The 17,445-nt window shown below is 40.8% G+C and overlaps 1 protein-coding gene across 3 annotated transcripts in view; it reads left to right on the plus strand.

Moving 5' to 3' along the window:
- MET (MET proto-oncogene, receptor tyrosine kinase) overlaps positions 1–17,445 on the plus strand; it is a 116,710-nt gene that overhangs the window by 71,983 nt on the left and 27,282 nt on the right. For all 3 annotated transcript variants that reach the window (XM_037888911.2, XM_043549869.1, XM_037888910.2), the window contains exons 6-10: positions 1,438–1,598; positions 5,189–5,291; positions 5,522–5,658; positions 7,784–7,948; positions 8,373–8,472. In XM_037888911.2, coding sequence (XP_037744839.2) covers positions 1,438–1,598; positions 5,189–5,291; positions 5,522–5,658; positions 7,784–7,948; positions 8,373–8,472 — 666 coding nt within the window. The remainder of the gene's footprint in view (positions 1–1,437; positions 1,599–5,188; positions 5,292–5,521; positions 5,659–7,783; positions 7,949–8,372; positions 8,473–17,445) is intronic.

Here is a 17,445-nt window from a genome sequence, read left to right on the forward strand (position 1 = left end):
ATGGAGCAGGGGCAATGATCCAAAGTCTATCTCAACTTTGGGGACCTAGAAACAGAAAACAAATAAGGAAAATGTAACTCTGAGAACCAGTGAACACAAACTCATAATGGCCTAGTGCCCCGTACTGTAGAAGGTGTAATACTGGCTGTAGTATAATGTGCTGAGTGGCTATGTGGGCATCTCTGTTTTATTCTAACTCCATTCCCCCAACCCTTGGATAGGTCCCCTGTGTTTTGCTCAGTCACAGCCTGATCCAAAGCCTGTTGAAGTCAATGGAAAGACTCCCACTGCTTTCAATGAGCTTCTTCTGGTTTTTGATGACAGTAGTAAATTTCACTGTATAGAATATATGATATAATTCCTGTGAAGTATTTCTCAACAGCTTTTTACCTACAGTTTCATTTGTGAGATTCTTCATGTATAGCTACTAGGAGAGTTGAAAGGAAATGAGTCTGTCTTACTGGATTTTAGATGAAATAATAGCCACGTAGTTCTTAAGCAGTTTTCTTTCAGCTTGAGAGTGCAGAAGTAGAATTTATGAAAGGCACAATTGTATTGAATTTTAAGGGCAAATGTGCTATCTCTAGGAGCATTAAGCCAAAGACATTTAAGTACTATGATCACAAGTGTAAGTTAAGTCTGTTGATTATCTGGTAGTGACTGGAATGTTTGCAAACTTAGGCAGTATTGTTAAAAGCCCACATCAACCCTAAACCCCCGTGTCTTTTAGATTTTTATTGGCAGTGCTTTGCTGAATACCTTAACTGAGGTTTGTACAACTTCTATAGTGTTCCTATGTTTTTCCCACCATTGTTCTATTTTACAACACAATTTACAATATACAGAAAAAAAGCATTTCCTTTCTAGATTGTCAGTATGTTGCTGAGAGGTAGTTTATTTTTAACTCAGAATTAGAAGTAACCAAATGTAACAGATTTTAGTCAAAGAATAGTAGAAGTCTTATTAACTTTGTAACTGCCAAAGCAATATCTGATTAAGATGTCTTTGAAGCTGCTTCATTATGAACCTGCCCTTTCACCAAGCTAACAAAAAAGTTACATGGTCATTTTTGGACTCTTTTTTTGTTCAGCATCCAGCTCGTAATAAAATACATACATTATATGTTTAACATACCAGAAATGGGACGTAAAAGACAAGATCAGGAGGATTAAAAAGGCTATTACAGTGCACAGCTTGTTCAGTGCCCCTAAACACTATCCCTCAAAGCTTTCTAGCAAAGGTTTTGTTATTTATTGCTACTGTCTGAGGAAGCCCATAATGTGATGAACGAAAGGTGATGAACAATTAAGATAAATGGTAGGATACCGTCTACCAGAAGAAGTGCTTCTATAAAACTATTCTCCTCCTTTGCACATTCTGTAAAATTCATCTGAAGTTCTAGCAAATCTAATACAACAGTATATTTTTTTCTTATAGATTGTCCCAAGGAGCGCTCCGTTAGAAGGCGGAACAACACTTACAGTGTGTGGCTGGGACTTTGGATTCAGCAAAAATAATAGATTCGACTTAAAAAATACAACAGTTCTTATTGGAGGGAAGCCTTGTACTCTGGAAGTAAAAGTTAGCAACAAAAACAAGTAAGATACTTAAAATGTCCTGCATAGTAAATCCCTTAGAGTCTTCACTTGCTGGATTCAGAGTAGCAGCCGTGTTAGTCTGTATCCGCAAAAAGAAAAGGAGGACTTGTGGCACCTTAGAGACTAACACATTTATTTGAGCATAAGCTTTCGTGAGCTACAGCTCACTTCATCGGATGCATTCAGTGTAAAATACAGTGGGGAGATTTTATATGCACAGAGAGCATGAAACAATGGGTGTTACCATACACAGTGTAACAAGAGTGATCAGGTAAGGTGAGCTATTACCAGCAGGAGTGCGGGGGGGCAGGGAAACCTTTTGTAGTGATAATCAAGGTGGGCCATTTCCAGCAGTTGACAAGAACGGGTGAGGAACAGTGTGGGGGGGGGGGGGGGAATAAACGTGGGGAAATAGTTTTACTTTGTGTAATGACACAGCCACTCCCAGTCTTTATTCAAGCCTAAGTTAATTGTATCCAGTTTGCAAATTAATTCCAATTCAGCAGTCTCTCGTTGGAGTCTGTTTTTGAAGTTTTTTTGTTGAAGAATTGCCACTTTTAGGTCTGTAATCGAGTGACCAAAGAGTTTGAAGTGTTCTCCGACTGGTTTTTGAATGTTATAATTCTTGATTTCACATTTGGGGACAATGTATACCTTCAAATCAGCGGCACTGCTATGGGTACCCGCATGGCCCCACAGTATACCAACACTTTTATGGCTGACTTAGAACAATGCATCCTCAGCTCTCATCCCCTAATGCCCCTACTCTACTTGCACTACACTGATGACATCTTCATCATCTGGACCCATGGAAAAGAAGCCTTGAGGAATTCCACCGTGATTTCAACAATTTCCATCCCACCATCAACCTCAGCCTGGACCAGTCCACACAAGAGATCCATTTCCTGGACACTACGGTGCTAATAAGCAGTGGTCACATAAACACCACCCTATACCGGAAACCTACTGACCGCTGTGCTTACCTCCATGCCTCCAGCTTTCATCCAGACCACACCACATGATCCATTGTCTACAGCCAAGCTCTATGATACAACCACATTTGCTCCAACCCCTCAGAAAGAGACAAACATCTACAAGATCTCTATCAAGCATTCTTACAACTACAATACCCACCTGCTGAAGTGAAGAAACAGATTGACAGAGCCAGAAGAGTACCCAGAAGTTACCTACTACAGGACAGGCCCAACAAAGAAAATAACAGAACGCCACTAACCATCACCTTCAGCCCCCAACTAAAATCTCTCCAACGCATCATCAAGGATCTACAACCTATCCTGAAGGACGACCCATCCCTCTCACAGATCTTGGGAGACAGGCCAGTCCTTGCTTACAGACAGCCCCCCAGACTGAAGCAAATACTCACCAGCAACCACACACCACACAACAGAACCACTAACCCAGGAACCTATCCTTGCAACAAAGCCCGTTGCCAACTGTGTCCACATATCTATTCAGGGGACACCATCATAGGGCCTAATCACATCAGCCACACTATCAGAGGCTCGTTCACCTGCGCATCTACCAATGTGATATATGCCATCATGTGCCAGCAATGCCCCTCTGCCATGTACATTGGCCAAACTGGACAGTCTCTACGTAAAAGAATAAATGGACACAAATCAGACGTCAAGAATTATAACATTCAAAAACCAGTCAGAGAACACTTCAATCTCTTTGGTCACTCGATTACAGACCTAAAAGTGGCAATTCTTCAACAAAAAAACTTCAAAAACAGACTCCAACGAGAGACTGCTGAATGGGAATTAAGTTGCAAGCTGGATACAGTTAATTTAGGCTTGAATAAAGACTGGGAGTAGATGTGTCATTACACAAAGTAAAACTATTTCCCCACGTTTTTACACACACACACACACACACACACACACACACACACACACACACTGTTCCTCACACATTCTTGTCAACTGCTGGAAATGGCCCACCTTGATTATCACTACAAAAGGGTTTTTTTTTTTTCTGCTGCTGCTGGTAATAGCTCACCTTACCTAATCACTCTTGTTACAGTGGGTATGGTAACACCCTTTGTTTCATGTTCTCTGTGTATATAAAATCTCCCCGCTGTATTTTCCACTACATGCATCCGATGAAGTGAGCTGTAGCTCACGAAAGCTTATGCTCAAATAAATTTGTTCATCTCTAAAGTGCCACAAATACTCCTTTTCTACTTGCTGGATTGTAGCCCTCCAACAGCAGCTGGCTTCCTCCAGTTCCCAGGTTTCAGATCCATACAGTAGTATAGAAACAGCATTAGTCTTGGGCAACAGTCTCCTCAGAAAAGGGGAATCCACTGAGGACCTCCATGTTGGAGGTCTGATATCCTAGCTAAGGCTGATAGTTTTTTCAGTAGTCTTTACTGCGATTGACCATGAGGTGTGCTGCCACATCTGTGGGACCTGACAAAGGTGAAAGGGTCTTAGGAAAGTTCTGCTTGTTTCTGTTAGTGAGATCCAAGAAGGTGGTAATGGATAACTGCTCTTCATAAGTATGATACCTTAGTCAAGGTCCCATAGGGCTCGGTTTTGCCATCTCTCCCTTTCAAATTTGAGAAGCTGCCTGGGAGATGATGAGGGGATACATGCATTATTGTCACCAATAGTCTGATGACTCTTTGTACATCTCCTCTGCCTCAGACACTAAAAAAACTGTTTCCATATTTTCTGATGTCTGGCAGAGACACCAGGATGAAAGTCTTAAGCTCACTGTGGACAAGACAGAGACATTGGTTAGCATCTTGAGGAACTGGCAAATTCTATGAATATTCTCTTTCAGCTGATGACATCTGCCTATATATTGAGAAAGCAACCTGCTGTCTCAGGGTCTTGCTAGATACATCACTACCCATCTAGTTCCAGATAGAAAATGCCATGTATAGCCACTGTTGCTATCTTAAGCTGCGCAAAGATGTGCTCTTTCCTTTCTGATAGAGATGTCACTGCTATGCCATGATAACTCTCCTGAATAGTTTAACATGGCAAATAAAACAATTTAAGGAAAAGAAATTGACTATATATATAAGAAATTGACTATATATATATATGCATCAATAAATTTTATATATATATATATATATATATATATATATATATATATATATATATATAAAATTTATTGATGCATATTGCCATCACATTCTAATTTATTTTTTCAGTAAAGTTTAAATTTAAAAAAGAAGCTAATAGTTGTACATTTTTGCTGCCTGACAAAATTCAGATGTAAAGAGAAATTTTTAAAACAAAGTAACTATTTCCATGTATAAGATACACTGGCTTTCTGTCACATGCTCAGTGTTTTCAGAAATATAATATTCGATATATCAACATAATTTTCCCTGGCGCTATTCAAACACTATAGTGATGTGAAGTTTAGTGTGATACTAAAGAACTACAGTTCATTAGATTGTTATTTCTAAAGTATCCATCACTCAGATGGATTTATGATTTTTGTTTAGTATAGATGCTATATTATTGAGTTCATGTGACTCCATTTTCATATGAAATAGTCAATCCAGAAAACAAAATAAAAACCATCTTGTTTTTTATTTTTCAAAGGCTAGAATGCACTGTTGCTGCTGCAAAGAACCCCAGTTTTAATATAACCAGCAGTGTTTCAAGTGGACATGGCACATCTCCCTTCAACACATTTTCCTATGTGGTAAGCACTCTGATTAAAATTGTAGTGCCAAAATTAATTTAATTATTCATTAAAACAGGAGATTAGATGGAGCATGGATCTGACCCAGCACAGCAATTCCTATGTTCCTATTTGTGTCATTGTTGCCTCATTAAAGTGCTAAGAATATTATGATTGTATCTTCTAAAATCCTTTTTAAAAGATATTGAAGCACAATTTAACAAGGCCTTTTATTATTTTTACCCCTACAGAATCCTGTAATAACAAGTATCTCTCCCGCCTATGGTCCCAAGTCTGGTGGAACATTATTAACATTATCAGGGAAATACTTAAAGAGTGGAAAATCCAGAGAGATTTATGTTGGTGAGAAACCATGCACCTTAAAAAGGTATTATATTCACAAGAGTGTGTTTGCTTTGTATTATGAATTGGGTTTGATTGAATGTTTTGGACATACAAAGTAAATGAATCCATCCCCTAATGCTATGTAGTATATGTGCAGAGTATTTGAATGTGCTAGTTTTCCGTTCTGGTGTAGTCCCTTTGCCCTACAGGTCAGGAGAAGATTTCACCTCTTCTGTAGTGCGTATATTTCACTACAGCCCAGGAGGAAGTAAAAAGGTGATGACAAGTTGTGATGATAGCTCCTGACTGGCTAAGAATGGCACACATCCTATTATTTTTGTCTGCCCCACCCCCATGCCAACCCATTTGTTCTTCTGGTCGATCTGTTATATCTTGTCTTTAAGACCATTGAGGTATTTTCTATATGTTTGTACAGCATCTAGCACAGTGGGGCCCTGACCTGCTTGAGGCCTCTAAGGCCTCCCCTTGCACCAAGTCTCAGTTAACCCGGGTTCTGAGACTGGCTGCTGCAGGTATTGTTTTGCTGTGTAGACATATCCTAAATGCTACCTCCGTATAATCATTAAATAATAATAATAGCTATAGGTTTTGGGCTGAGAAATGTCATGAAGTTCTTGCTATTTTGCTCATCTGCAATAATAATATTTGTATTATTGTAGTGCTTAGCTCCAGTCATGGACCAGGACACTGTTATGCTAGGCACTGTACAAACACTGATGTTGCATTTATTGTTACATACGTTGTGCCCAGTCCTATCCTCGGTTAAATGCGTGTGATGTATACTTAAGGTAGTGGAAGTTGTGCCCATTTTCTTTGGGGCAGAATTGGTCTAAATATTGAGTTTTTCCACATGGTTATGGAGAGACCTAATGGCAAAAACTCACACTTGTGGGACACATGAGAGAGCAATGGTCTATGTGTTAGTGTCAGAGTCAGGAGGGCTGTATTTCATTCCTGGCTCTGACACTGATTTAATGTACGTTCTTGACCAAGTTGTTTGAATTCTCTGAAACTCCATTTCCCAATCTGTAAAATGGAGATACTTACCTTGCAGGGAAGCAATTGGATCTAAGGTGCAAAGTATTGTATCGTATATGTTTTTTTAAAATTATGAGAATTGCTCACGCTAAATTATGGCATACCTCCTCTGCAGATGTGACTGCAGAAAGTATGAAAAACACTTCAAAATAATGAAAATATTGTTGCCCATTAACAGCCTATTTCAGTTTGTTAAGGCAATGAGTTTGATTCTCCTCACACTCGTACTTGTTTTACACTAGTGTAACTCCACTGATTTTGGTTAAGTTACTCCTGAGTTTCATTGGTGAAAGTGAAAGTGATGAGCCTTACATCCACTGATCTCTCAAACTACTGAATAAATAAAGGCACAAGTTGACTCTCACCTCCTCCCCAGCACAAAGTGAGATAGCCTCCACTGCAGCCAAATTGCCACCATGGGATTACAATATGGTCTTTTGTCCTTGTTTTTTTTTAGTATTGACCTTTGTTCATTCTTCCTTCACCTTTTGAAAGGCCCTGTGACCTGTGCTGGGTGACAAACAATTATCTTAGGCCACTTCCACATGTACAATATTTGGTGACTTTCAAAGCCTACTCAGTAAAAGCCCTTTGTCTCATTATTAAAGGCTATGGGCCAGATCTTCCACTGATGTAAATCAGGATAGATCCATCAGCTTCAGTGGCGCTATGGCAATTTACTACAGCTAAAGATCTGGCCTTGTGTGGCCATATATATGCAAGGTAGTTGGAATAGGGTTAAAATGCTAACATTCTCCAAGATCAAAATCCCAGTTTAACTTCACATAGCCTGTTTTTGGAGGGCCAAGATCATTATAGAGATTGTACAATGTCAGTCTTTTCTCATCAGAGCAGGACTGGGATGACAAGACAAAGACATTTGAAAGACAGTTTAGCATAAATGGCATTATTGTCTCATCCTCATCTCATGTTTACTTTTGAGGCCCTGATCTTGCAATGTGAATTGCTTGTTTGGACCCCACTGGCAATTTGTGCTAGTGGATCCCCCTGCAAACTCAGGGCCCAATTTAGGAGTGTGTTTTAAAGAGATTATGTGTTTTGTGTTATTGCAAGACAAGTTCCCCTCTTCTTCTGTAATTTCCTTTCAGTGAATCTGATAGCACCATAGTGTGTTACACACCTGCACAAAGAAGTCCATCGGAATATCCTGTTAAAATGAAGATTGATTTAGCTACTCGAGAAGCTAAGGGTCATTTTATGTACAAGAAAGACCCTTTTGTTATTAAAATTCATCCAGCTAAATCTTTTCTTAGGTGAGTAAAAGTGTTTCAAGTCAGCAGTGTGAAAAGGACAGACTCTTTTAAGCTGTGCTTTGAAAGCAATGTGTAAAATACACTAGCAAATACTTAGGACTTTTTTCTATCTTCCTTTGAAATGCACATTTCCTTTTTTTGTTCTGGTGTATCAGAAATTAAATGCAATTATTCAGTTTTGTAAATTATTTTTCTTTTTTCTCTTTTGTTCCTGTTCGTTTGGTTTTTTTATCATGAGTGTGAAAGAAACTTAATTCCCAGAAATAAATATCACTACTATAAACTATATTTCAGCTTGTATTTCCTATTCCATTTGTATGTCTTTAATTTTGTTTCCATGCTGTAATTTGATCTAAAATATATTTGATTATATGGATTTTTCTAGAAAATACAATAGTAATGATTCATTTTTAATTTTTACCAGTGGTGGGAGCACAATCACAGTTCAGGGAATCAACTTGAATTCAGTGTGTCTTCCTCAGATGGTGATCACTGTACCTAAGCTAGGAAAGAACTTCACTGTGGTGAGTCATCCTCCTGGGTGATAAAATATCATCTCATCATCATAACCTGAATGACTCTGTTCTCTTTGGTCAGCCTGGCTTGTTTGTACCTTGTACCTTGGGGGCTTGATCCTGCCCCCCTTGGAGTCAACAGAAGTGTCAGAGGGGAATTGGTCCGTGTGAGTAGAACTGGGCCCAGTGCCCCTGTGTCAGAGCAGGTAAGCCCAATCCAGCCAATTCAAGGGGGCTAGGCTACAAGTGGGCCTATAAAGGGCTGCCAGAGGGCAGGAAATGAGAGAGGGAAGAGAATGGGTGGGACAGGCTGTGTCTGGGTCCCTGGAGCAATGGGTCAGGTGCTCAGGGAAGCAGCCCTGGGACTACTGCCCCAGGAAGGAAATAGAGGGGACTCAAATTGGGAAGCTGCCAGGAGAAGGAGGGCCAGAGACCAGTGGAACCTGAAGCTAGGGGGAAAGGAGTGAGTTAAAAGACTGTTTTCTATTATGGTACTTGGTTGGGGTCAGAAAATGAGCCTTCCGAAAGGAGACTGAGCATAATAGTGAGTGTTTGGAAGCTCGGGAGAAGCCCCTCCTTGTTACAGGGAGGTTTTCCATTGACTCCGTTGGGAACAGGATCAGACCCAGATTTCATTATCCACATAATTCTGATTGATTCTGCTACATGCAACAAAGCTCAATGATCATTTGAAAACTAGATTTTTAAAATCTATTTAGCACTAATAATAATAATATCTTATAAAGGATGCTATAGAGGAGTTTTGCAATTTGAGAGCAATAAAATAGTGCAAAGTAAATAATTAAAGAAATTATAGGGACAGATTATGCTCCAGTTGAAGCCAACTGCCAGACTGCCTTTGACTTTAATGGTGTGGGACTGGATCTGTGCTTGAGACATGAGTGATGATTCAACCCAAATTAAATTGCAAGTTACATTGCAAAGCGCAGTTCAAAAAAGCAAACATAAAGATAAGCACAAATAAGAAATCACATCACACTTTTTTTTTTACATTTTAAATTAAGTCATTGAAGAAGAATAAAACATTGGAGCCTGTTGCTATGCTCCTTGGGTATTTGTGCTTCTCTGCCAGCCTACCTCCTGTTGAGTTTCACTGCCAGTCATTCCTCCACCAGTCTCTGCCCCCAGATTTATTCCTCAAGGCAGGTTCCGCATTGCAAAGGAAGAAGTGCGGGGGGAGAGAGAGTTAATATTGACAGACTCAGCACTCAGACCCTGCAGGGGTTGGTGGTGCAAAGTGGGCTTGGCTGCTGCCCTTAACCATGAGGAACGCTCACAGAGGAGCAACATGGTGTCAAGAGAAGGAGGAGATATTACTCTTCCTTCCATTTCCCTCAGCTAGGATCCAAAGCATCCAAGTGCCCTGCATGTATATGACATAGGGCCACAGCTCCATGATGGGCAATATGTGTGCACAGAAGTTGACTTCCCCAGTGGGAGCTGCAAGAGGTGCTGGGTAGCCTGAAGCTTTAGGGAACACAGCAATTAGCCAGCTTTGGAGAGAGTTTGCTCTGCTCTGCCTGTTCTCCTCAGCCCTTTGAAGAAGTCAGTGTTTGAGCTGGTCAAAAAGAATTAGCGGAATAGTTTTCCAACAGAAAATGCAGTTTTCTCAAAATCAGAATGTTTCACAACAAAATTTTTGACAGGAATCATTTAGGTTTTCTCATTTCTTTATGTCAGAATATTTTGTTTCAATAGCATGAAAGTGTTTCATTTCAACTTTATCATTTTGATTTATTTCACTTAGACTTTCCTATATTCAAGTGTTAATTTTAATATTATATATATATATATTGTGTTTACTGTTTTATATTAAATATTATAACACTTTGACATTTTCAAAACAAAACATTTCCCCTTATTGTAATAAAATGATTCTGCATTATTGAAAAGAAACATTCTGATGTTTCCAAATTGAATTTTTTCTGCATTTCTGTTCTATGATGTTGAAATTTTGACCCTTCCTTCCAAGTCAGATGGAAATCAGATTTTGAGAAGTTGGAATTTCCTTCCAAATGGAAATTCCATTTTCTGACCAGCCCTAGTTAGTTTCAAGAATAGCACTAGCTCTGCAGAGGCCTTGCATTCCCTGATGAAGAACTCTCATACGTCCCATCCCAGGCTGAGGATAGAAGGAGGAGAGAGGCTCCTTCTTTCTTGTGCGGTTATATAAAGGCTTTGTATAATCTGGCCTTACCATCTGGAAACAAATTTTGAGCTCATGTGCCTGCCTGCAAAATGAAGTCCCTCTAACCTCTGCTGTAAGTCTTGTTAATGGATCTCTTCTGTCCCCTAAGCATTTGAGGTCAATATTTTCTCTTTGAAAGCCTATACTTTGCATTGATTCCCTAATAGCAAACAAGTGGTCATTTGGGAATCTTTTACTGTAGAGGAATGGCCCATCCTCATCCCCATCCATTGATTTGGACAGTATATTCATACTCTTAACTTCTTCTATAAAGGGTGTCTGAGGTGCAAAATTAGGAAGTACTTAGATTTTTAGACAAAACCTCCTCTACCTCCACAGCCTGTAAAATATAGTCAGTTGTCACATCTATGATCCAATATGGATTTGTCCTGCTATCAGGCCAGGTATTTTGTGGCTTTTGCATTGTAACAGCATAAGATCATCTCTTTTCTCATTATTATTTTTTCATTTCAAGCATTTACAAAACTGGGTCCACAATATCTAGCCCCTTCCATTGGATAGCCTTGAGAACCTTTTAATTGCTCCCCTGTGATGCTGCTCTCTCTCGTCTATTCCCAGTCACCTCCCATGAGATTAAAGGAATAGTATAAAAGCTTTCTCAGATTTGGGATATCCTGAATCTATCCCTGTTTGTAGTACCCATCAAACCCTAAAGCCTGGGATCATGCGAGTCTGGGGTAGCTTTATGAGATAATGTTGGAGGTAACTTTGCTGGTTTATTCTATTCCATGGAAATCACAGAAGCTCATCTTTTCCTCTCTTGAAGAACTTTTGCCTGCCTCTAACAGATATTGAGGGTCAGATTCTCTAGCTGGATTACCTCAGTCATACACAGCAGCTGTAAGCCTGCTACAAATGCCCAGCAGAGAATTCCCTTGTTGGAGGGGAACTCCCTGCAGATGTTCATGGGCCCTGCATCTCTCCTGGTATATGGACTGTGCAAGAGGGGCAAAAGGGAGGAGTGCTGAAGATACACCAATCCTCCAGTGATGTAGAGTCCATTAAAGACCCTAAGCCAGTGGTAGAACTGGTAGCAGCTGAAATTTCTATTGAGGCCAGGTCTGGCCTTCAGAATCAGGAACCCAAAATCAGGTGAGGCTGTAGCTCTGTCTACTGTTTGGCACAGAGATCTGACAGCTTGGAGTTTGTACCGTCTGGAACAGACACTCTTTTTCTGTATTTTCATCCAATAAGATGACTAGAAGAGAAATAGGGGCAGATGCCACTGAATCATTAATACCCACTTGTGCAGCAGCCTAAACAGCAGCATCTGTCTTTGCAAAGGCTGGTGCATTCTGTGACAGATCTTCATGATCAACAGGCCAAGTAAGGTTACCTCTGACATTCTCACCAAGAGAGAAAATCCTGTTGAGATGGGAGACTATACTCCCCAAGCCGGCCATTGAATTCCTATCCCTACCTCTCATTTTGTCGTCTACCAGATTACTGAGAAATCACCCTTTGGACTCTGAGATACAGATATTTAGGGGAGCAGAGACAATATAAAAGTCTCCCAAATTGCTGTAGATCTCATCCATCTTTCATTCATCATTGGAAAACTCCAAAATTTTAGACTCTGTGTCAAAGGTGAAGTTCTCCTCTCTGCCCCTTCTGACAGTTTCAAATCACATGGTATCTGGGTCAGCTGCTGGGTGATCCCTTAAATGTGGAGAAATATTTCTGCTCTTTATCCTGTTGAAAAAAATCAAACTGTGGATTGAAGTTTAGATTCTGTAAATCAAGCTTTCATTAATTGCCTCAAGAGTCACATTTTATGAAAGCAAAAATACATATCTTTAAGTGGTGAGTCAAATACATTAAGCAAAGGGTCATTATTCTCCCCTGGGTAAACTTATTTGCTCTATGCTTGTGAAACACTCCACATTTTTGGCATCTTTTCTTCCTCATTTTCTTCTGATGCAGATTATAGTCATAAGCAGAACACAGGTTCAGCTTTTAAAGTAAATGTATTTTAAAACCTAATTAAATAAAAGTTAAAGGTGCTGCCTGATAGGCAGTATCTTAATTGAGTAGGCAATTGATTGAATTATAATTCTTTCCTTATAGATTCTCAATCCAATATTTCTTGAAAACTAAACCATCATATTTTTCAATTGCTAAAACCAATTTCAAGGTAAAAATGTCATGTCAAATCACGTAACAAAAAGGGCATTGCAAATAAGATTTATCTTGACCTTACCAATCAGTCACATTGCATCACCTCTAAAGAGTATTATTAGATTTTTATCATTCTCTGAGAGCATCCCCTTCAGAGACCGGCCTGATAAAGTAGATGGCTTCAGAACCAATTCCAACAGATAGCCACAAACAAAGTTATGAATACCACTGCTATTGATTTAAAAGACATCACTACTGTACAGTAGATAAGATGTGTAATGAATTCACATTAATCAAATAAGTATAATGATTACCTAAGATGTATTTGGTTGTTTAAACATATGTATTTTAGTGATGACTTGCTGACCAGCACAATGCTATAGGAATCTTTAAAAAGGATAGTCATAAATAAGGAAAAAATAGCTTGATTCTATATTTTCATCATACATTTGTTATTAACACATTGACTCAAATTATCTTCTAGGTCCATTAGACACAGTAAAACTTGAACTACAGTACATGGCCCATCACTCAGCATTCAGAAGTAAACATACCAGAGCACATCCTCAGCTGGAGTAAATTGCTGTGACGATTTACATCAGCTCAGGATTTGACCCCACCTTGTTTAATAGTTATTTTTAACCATTCATTTATACTAGACTAGTCAGTTTAATATATTAGGGTGTGTTAGACCTGAGTTCATAGACTTGAGTCAAAAAGAGAATCCTACAACAACGTTCCATTGGGCCAAAGGAACTTGGTTATATTGCACAAGACAAGTGAGCTGAACTTGTTGGGGACCAGACAGAGATGGTAACCGCCGGAACAATTTACCAAGGGTCATGGTGGATTCTTTATCACTGACAATTTTTAAATTAAGATTGGAAGTTTTTCTAAAAGATGTGCTCTATGAATTCTTCTACAGCCTGTGTTATACAGGAGGTCAGACTAGATGATCACGATGGTCCCTCCTGGCCTTGGAATCTATGAATTATTAACTCTCTGTATGGTCCGAGCCAGCTGAATTTGAAAAGACATAACAGGGAGGAAGGCACCTGCATGTAGTTAAGTCCAGGGTGTTGACTTTTGGGCCTGTTCCTGCTCCCATTGAAGTTGATGAGAGTTTTGCAGGCCCTTCAGTTAGAGCTTGACATGGCAGGGCGAAAGGCCCACACCTAAATATCTGAAGGGAGGCCCACGAGAGCAATAAACGAGAGAGAGAAGCACCCATTTAGAATATGTTCCTGTTACGTGTGTTCACATTAATCTTCAGCATCCCAGATTGTCTTAACAGTAAGAAAAGCTATCTCCTTTCTCCCTACAGCATGGGCACAAATTTAGTTTTGAAATTCTGCTCTGCCTTAGACTGATCCATAAACCAGAAAGAAGGGGGTCTGAGCAGGATTTAAAACTCAGATCTCCATGCACAGGAAAATTGGCAATATAGTAACACTGGGACCAACGCTGGTCAAAAAAAAGGGGGAATTTAAAATGTATCCTGGTAAATTCTGAGCAGCTCTCGTTGGGACATTTCTGCCACCTGTTGGTTTTTCAGAAGGACACCAGGATAGTTCTTTAAAAAAATCAAAGAAACCTGTAACTACTAGAGAAATTGGGGCTTTTCACTGCAGAACTGAAGTTCAATAAGTGTTATACTGTCGGTTAAAATACAGTTTTCATGCCAACAGCAGTAGATCACCTTGTGACCAGGGAGCCAAGTAACAAATGCAACTGAAATATAGAAAAGAACATAGTTTAGTTGTACTATAAAATTATGGTGCCTGATTCTACACCTTCTGTTGCACCCCAGAGATCACGCTGGTGTCAACAGGAATGTGTAGGTATATCTGAAGGCAGAGTATGGTCCATAAAACCAAATAGCTCTTAGTTACATGGGTGCAATTCCCATTATCTTCAGTGAGAGCTGCAACCATTTAACTGAGAGCAGAACTGGGCCCATAGTCCGTAGCTAAGTAAAACTTGTAGTACAGATTTAAAACTCCAGTGTTCCTTTGCAGATTCTTGGAAAAATGTTGGCAGAGCTAAGATTTCACACTTTTAGGTATGAAAACATGAATTACTGTGGTGATAAGAAAAAGTGCTGATCTAGAGACAAATAATTTAATCCCAAGCTAATGTGAGTAAATAGCTTTAACCATTATTATACTAATTTGATACAGAGCTAAATTGTACTGCATTAACTTGGTATGAAAGAAACAAATGGAAATTATTTCAAGGCAACATTCAGACTGGATTTTATAATGAGAACCAATATAACTAAAAAGGAGTATTTTGGCTCTATTTATGTATGCAGAGTTATTCAACAGTATATTGGTTTTCTAAGGATTTGGGTGGGGGTGTTAGAGTACAGAACACTAGGGGCAGCTGTAGGGTGACCAGATAGCAAGTGTGAAAAGTTGGAGTAGGGGGGTAATAGGCACCTATATAAGACAAAGCCATGAATAACAGGACTCTCCCTATAAAATCAGAACATCTGGTCACCCTAGCTGGTAGTGCTAAGAACCATCATTAATGTCCCAACTGTCAGCCATGCGACAGACAAGTATAGTCTGTAAGAAGTGGCTGTTGTGCTGGAGGGTGCAGTGCACTTGCTTACCTTTGGGGGACTTCTTGCGGAGCTGAAGTAACCCCATCTGCATATGAGCTGCAGGCAGCAGAGGGAATGGACTCAAAGTAGAGAATACAGGCTTCTGTAGGATAGACTCATATTAGAGCCTCAGGGATAGTCACTATGCCCCCTAGATATGTTTACTGTAGATATAGGCCTTCCTTGCTTCCTCTGCCTCTTGACTAGGCCAAGCAAAAACTGAGGGCTCTGAACTGAGGGGGTGCTATGTGAGACAGTAGGGTTTCCAGGTGTCCAGTTTTCGACCAGAATGTCCGGTCAAAAAGGAAAACTGGCAAGATCTGGTTAGCACATCTGACCAGACACTAAAAGTTCAGTTACCTGCAGTAACTGGCCTCGGCTACTGAGGGGTGGGGGTGGGAAGAGCAGCAGCGGCTGCTGGAGCCTGGAGAAGTGGCTTTGCTTAGCAGGTGCTGCTTTTCCCACCCCCCAGCCTGATGGAGAGTACTGGCTGTCTCCCAGACTGGGCTCCAAAGTAGGTACCAGTGCCATCGAGGGGGGTGACCTGTCTGCCCCCCACCCCAATGTGCCCCAATTTCCCCAGCCCCTTGCTCCGGGGATCCTTCTGCTCTGCTGCGCCCCAATTTGCCCAGCCCCTCGTTCCAGGGACAGAGCCCCCCACCCTGCTGTGCCCTGATTTCCCCACCCAAGCCCCTCGCTCTGGGGATTGATGCCTGCCGTGCTCTGTTGTGCCCTGATTGGGCAGGTGGGCAGGCTCTGTATCAGCTCCTCCCAGCCTGGCTCTGCAGGTGGCAGGTGAGTCCCAGGGGATGGGGGGGGGGGGGGACAGGGCCTCGGTGGAAGGGGAGGTCAGGGTGTTCAGTTTTCAGGGATTAGAAAGTTGGCAACCCTATGGGATAGAGGGGATTTTCTGATGGGGGGTTGTTTTGAGTCATGATCAGATGGGAGGGGTTTTGTGTGCATAGCCGGGCATTGCCCAGGATGAGCGTTTAGGGGAAGGAGAAGGAGAAGATTTCTAAGAAGTGAGTTCAGTTGCTGGGAGGGAATTGAGGGGGAAGGTTTGGCAGAGCTGAGGTGGGAGAATGGAAGGAGTAGGGGTTGGGAATGAGGGAACTGGTGAATGAAGGTGAATGTAGATGAGCCAGTGGTATACAGTAGGGAGCAGGAAGGCAAGAGTGCAAGCAGTCCCGCGGAGACAAATACTCCTTTCTCTGTGCCCTGCCCTATACTGTAATGTGCCCTATGTTTTCATTCTGAAATGAGGAGGATGCAAAGTAGGGGAAGAGAGGGCTCCTTTCTTTCTATTTTCCAATCAACCTCCTTCATCCTCCACCAAACCCCCTCCTGTGACATCCACCACCAGTGTCCTTGTTTGAAAATCTGGTTAACGTGTCAGAGGAAGCGCCACCTATTTTGGCAGCAACTGCCACTGCAAAATACCAAGTATTTTGTTAAGGTGAATATTGAAATAAATATTAAGTGCTGTGCTTTTGGTATTCATGTATTTCCTACCCTTGGCTTAGCTGACTCCTGTTTACACCCAACTGAGGTGCACAGTAGAGGAATGGAGATGAAGAGAGACATTGGTGGGGGTGGAAAATGAGATTTCAGAATTTGTTTTCATCCCTCATTGGAAAGAAATTGCGACCTTTCAAAAAATATTTGAGAGAAAGACCCACCCCAGAATAGCCACTAAGTCAATTGTTAGGGCACTCATCCAGACCCAGGATCAAGTCTGCTCTGAACCTGCAAGCTATCATGGGGTGGGAGCTCTCTCTTTCTCTTTCTGACTAGAAAATTCCATCCTAGACCTGAGAAACCTTCCCAATGAATCAACGTGTTCCGATGAAAAAAGCTTTTGTCAAATATTCCTGACCATCTCCAGTTGCAGCTCTACCATCCTCTCTAGCCATTTTTGTTAAAAGGTATAACCAAAGACACAGCCCTTCAAAAGCTCATCCTGGGATCATTTTGTCTCAGCTGCTGTCAGGAAATACAGGTTGAAACGGATCCTGTAGCATACAAC

The sequence above is a fragment of the Chelonia mydas genome, chromosome 1 (assembly GCF_015237465.2).
Source record: "Chelonia mydas isolate rCheMyd1 chromosome 1, rCheMyd1.pri.v2, whole genome shotgun sequence".
In the NCBI taxonomy this organism is placed as follows: Eukaryota; Metazoa; Chordata; order Testudines; family Cheloniidae; genus Chelonia; species Chelonia mydas.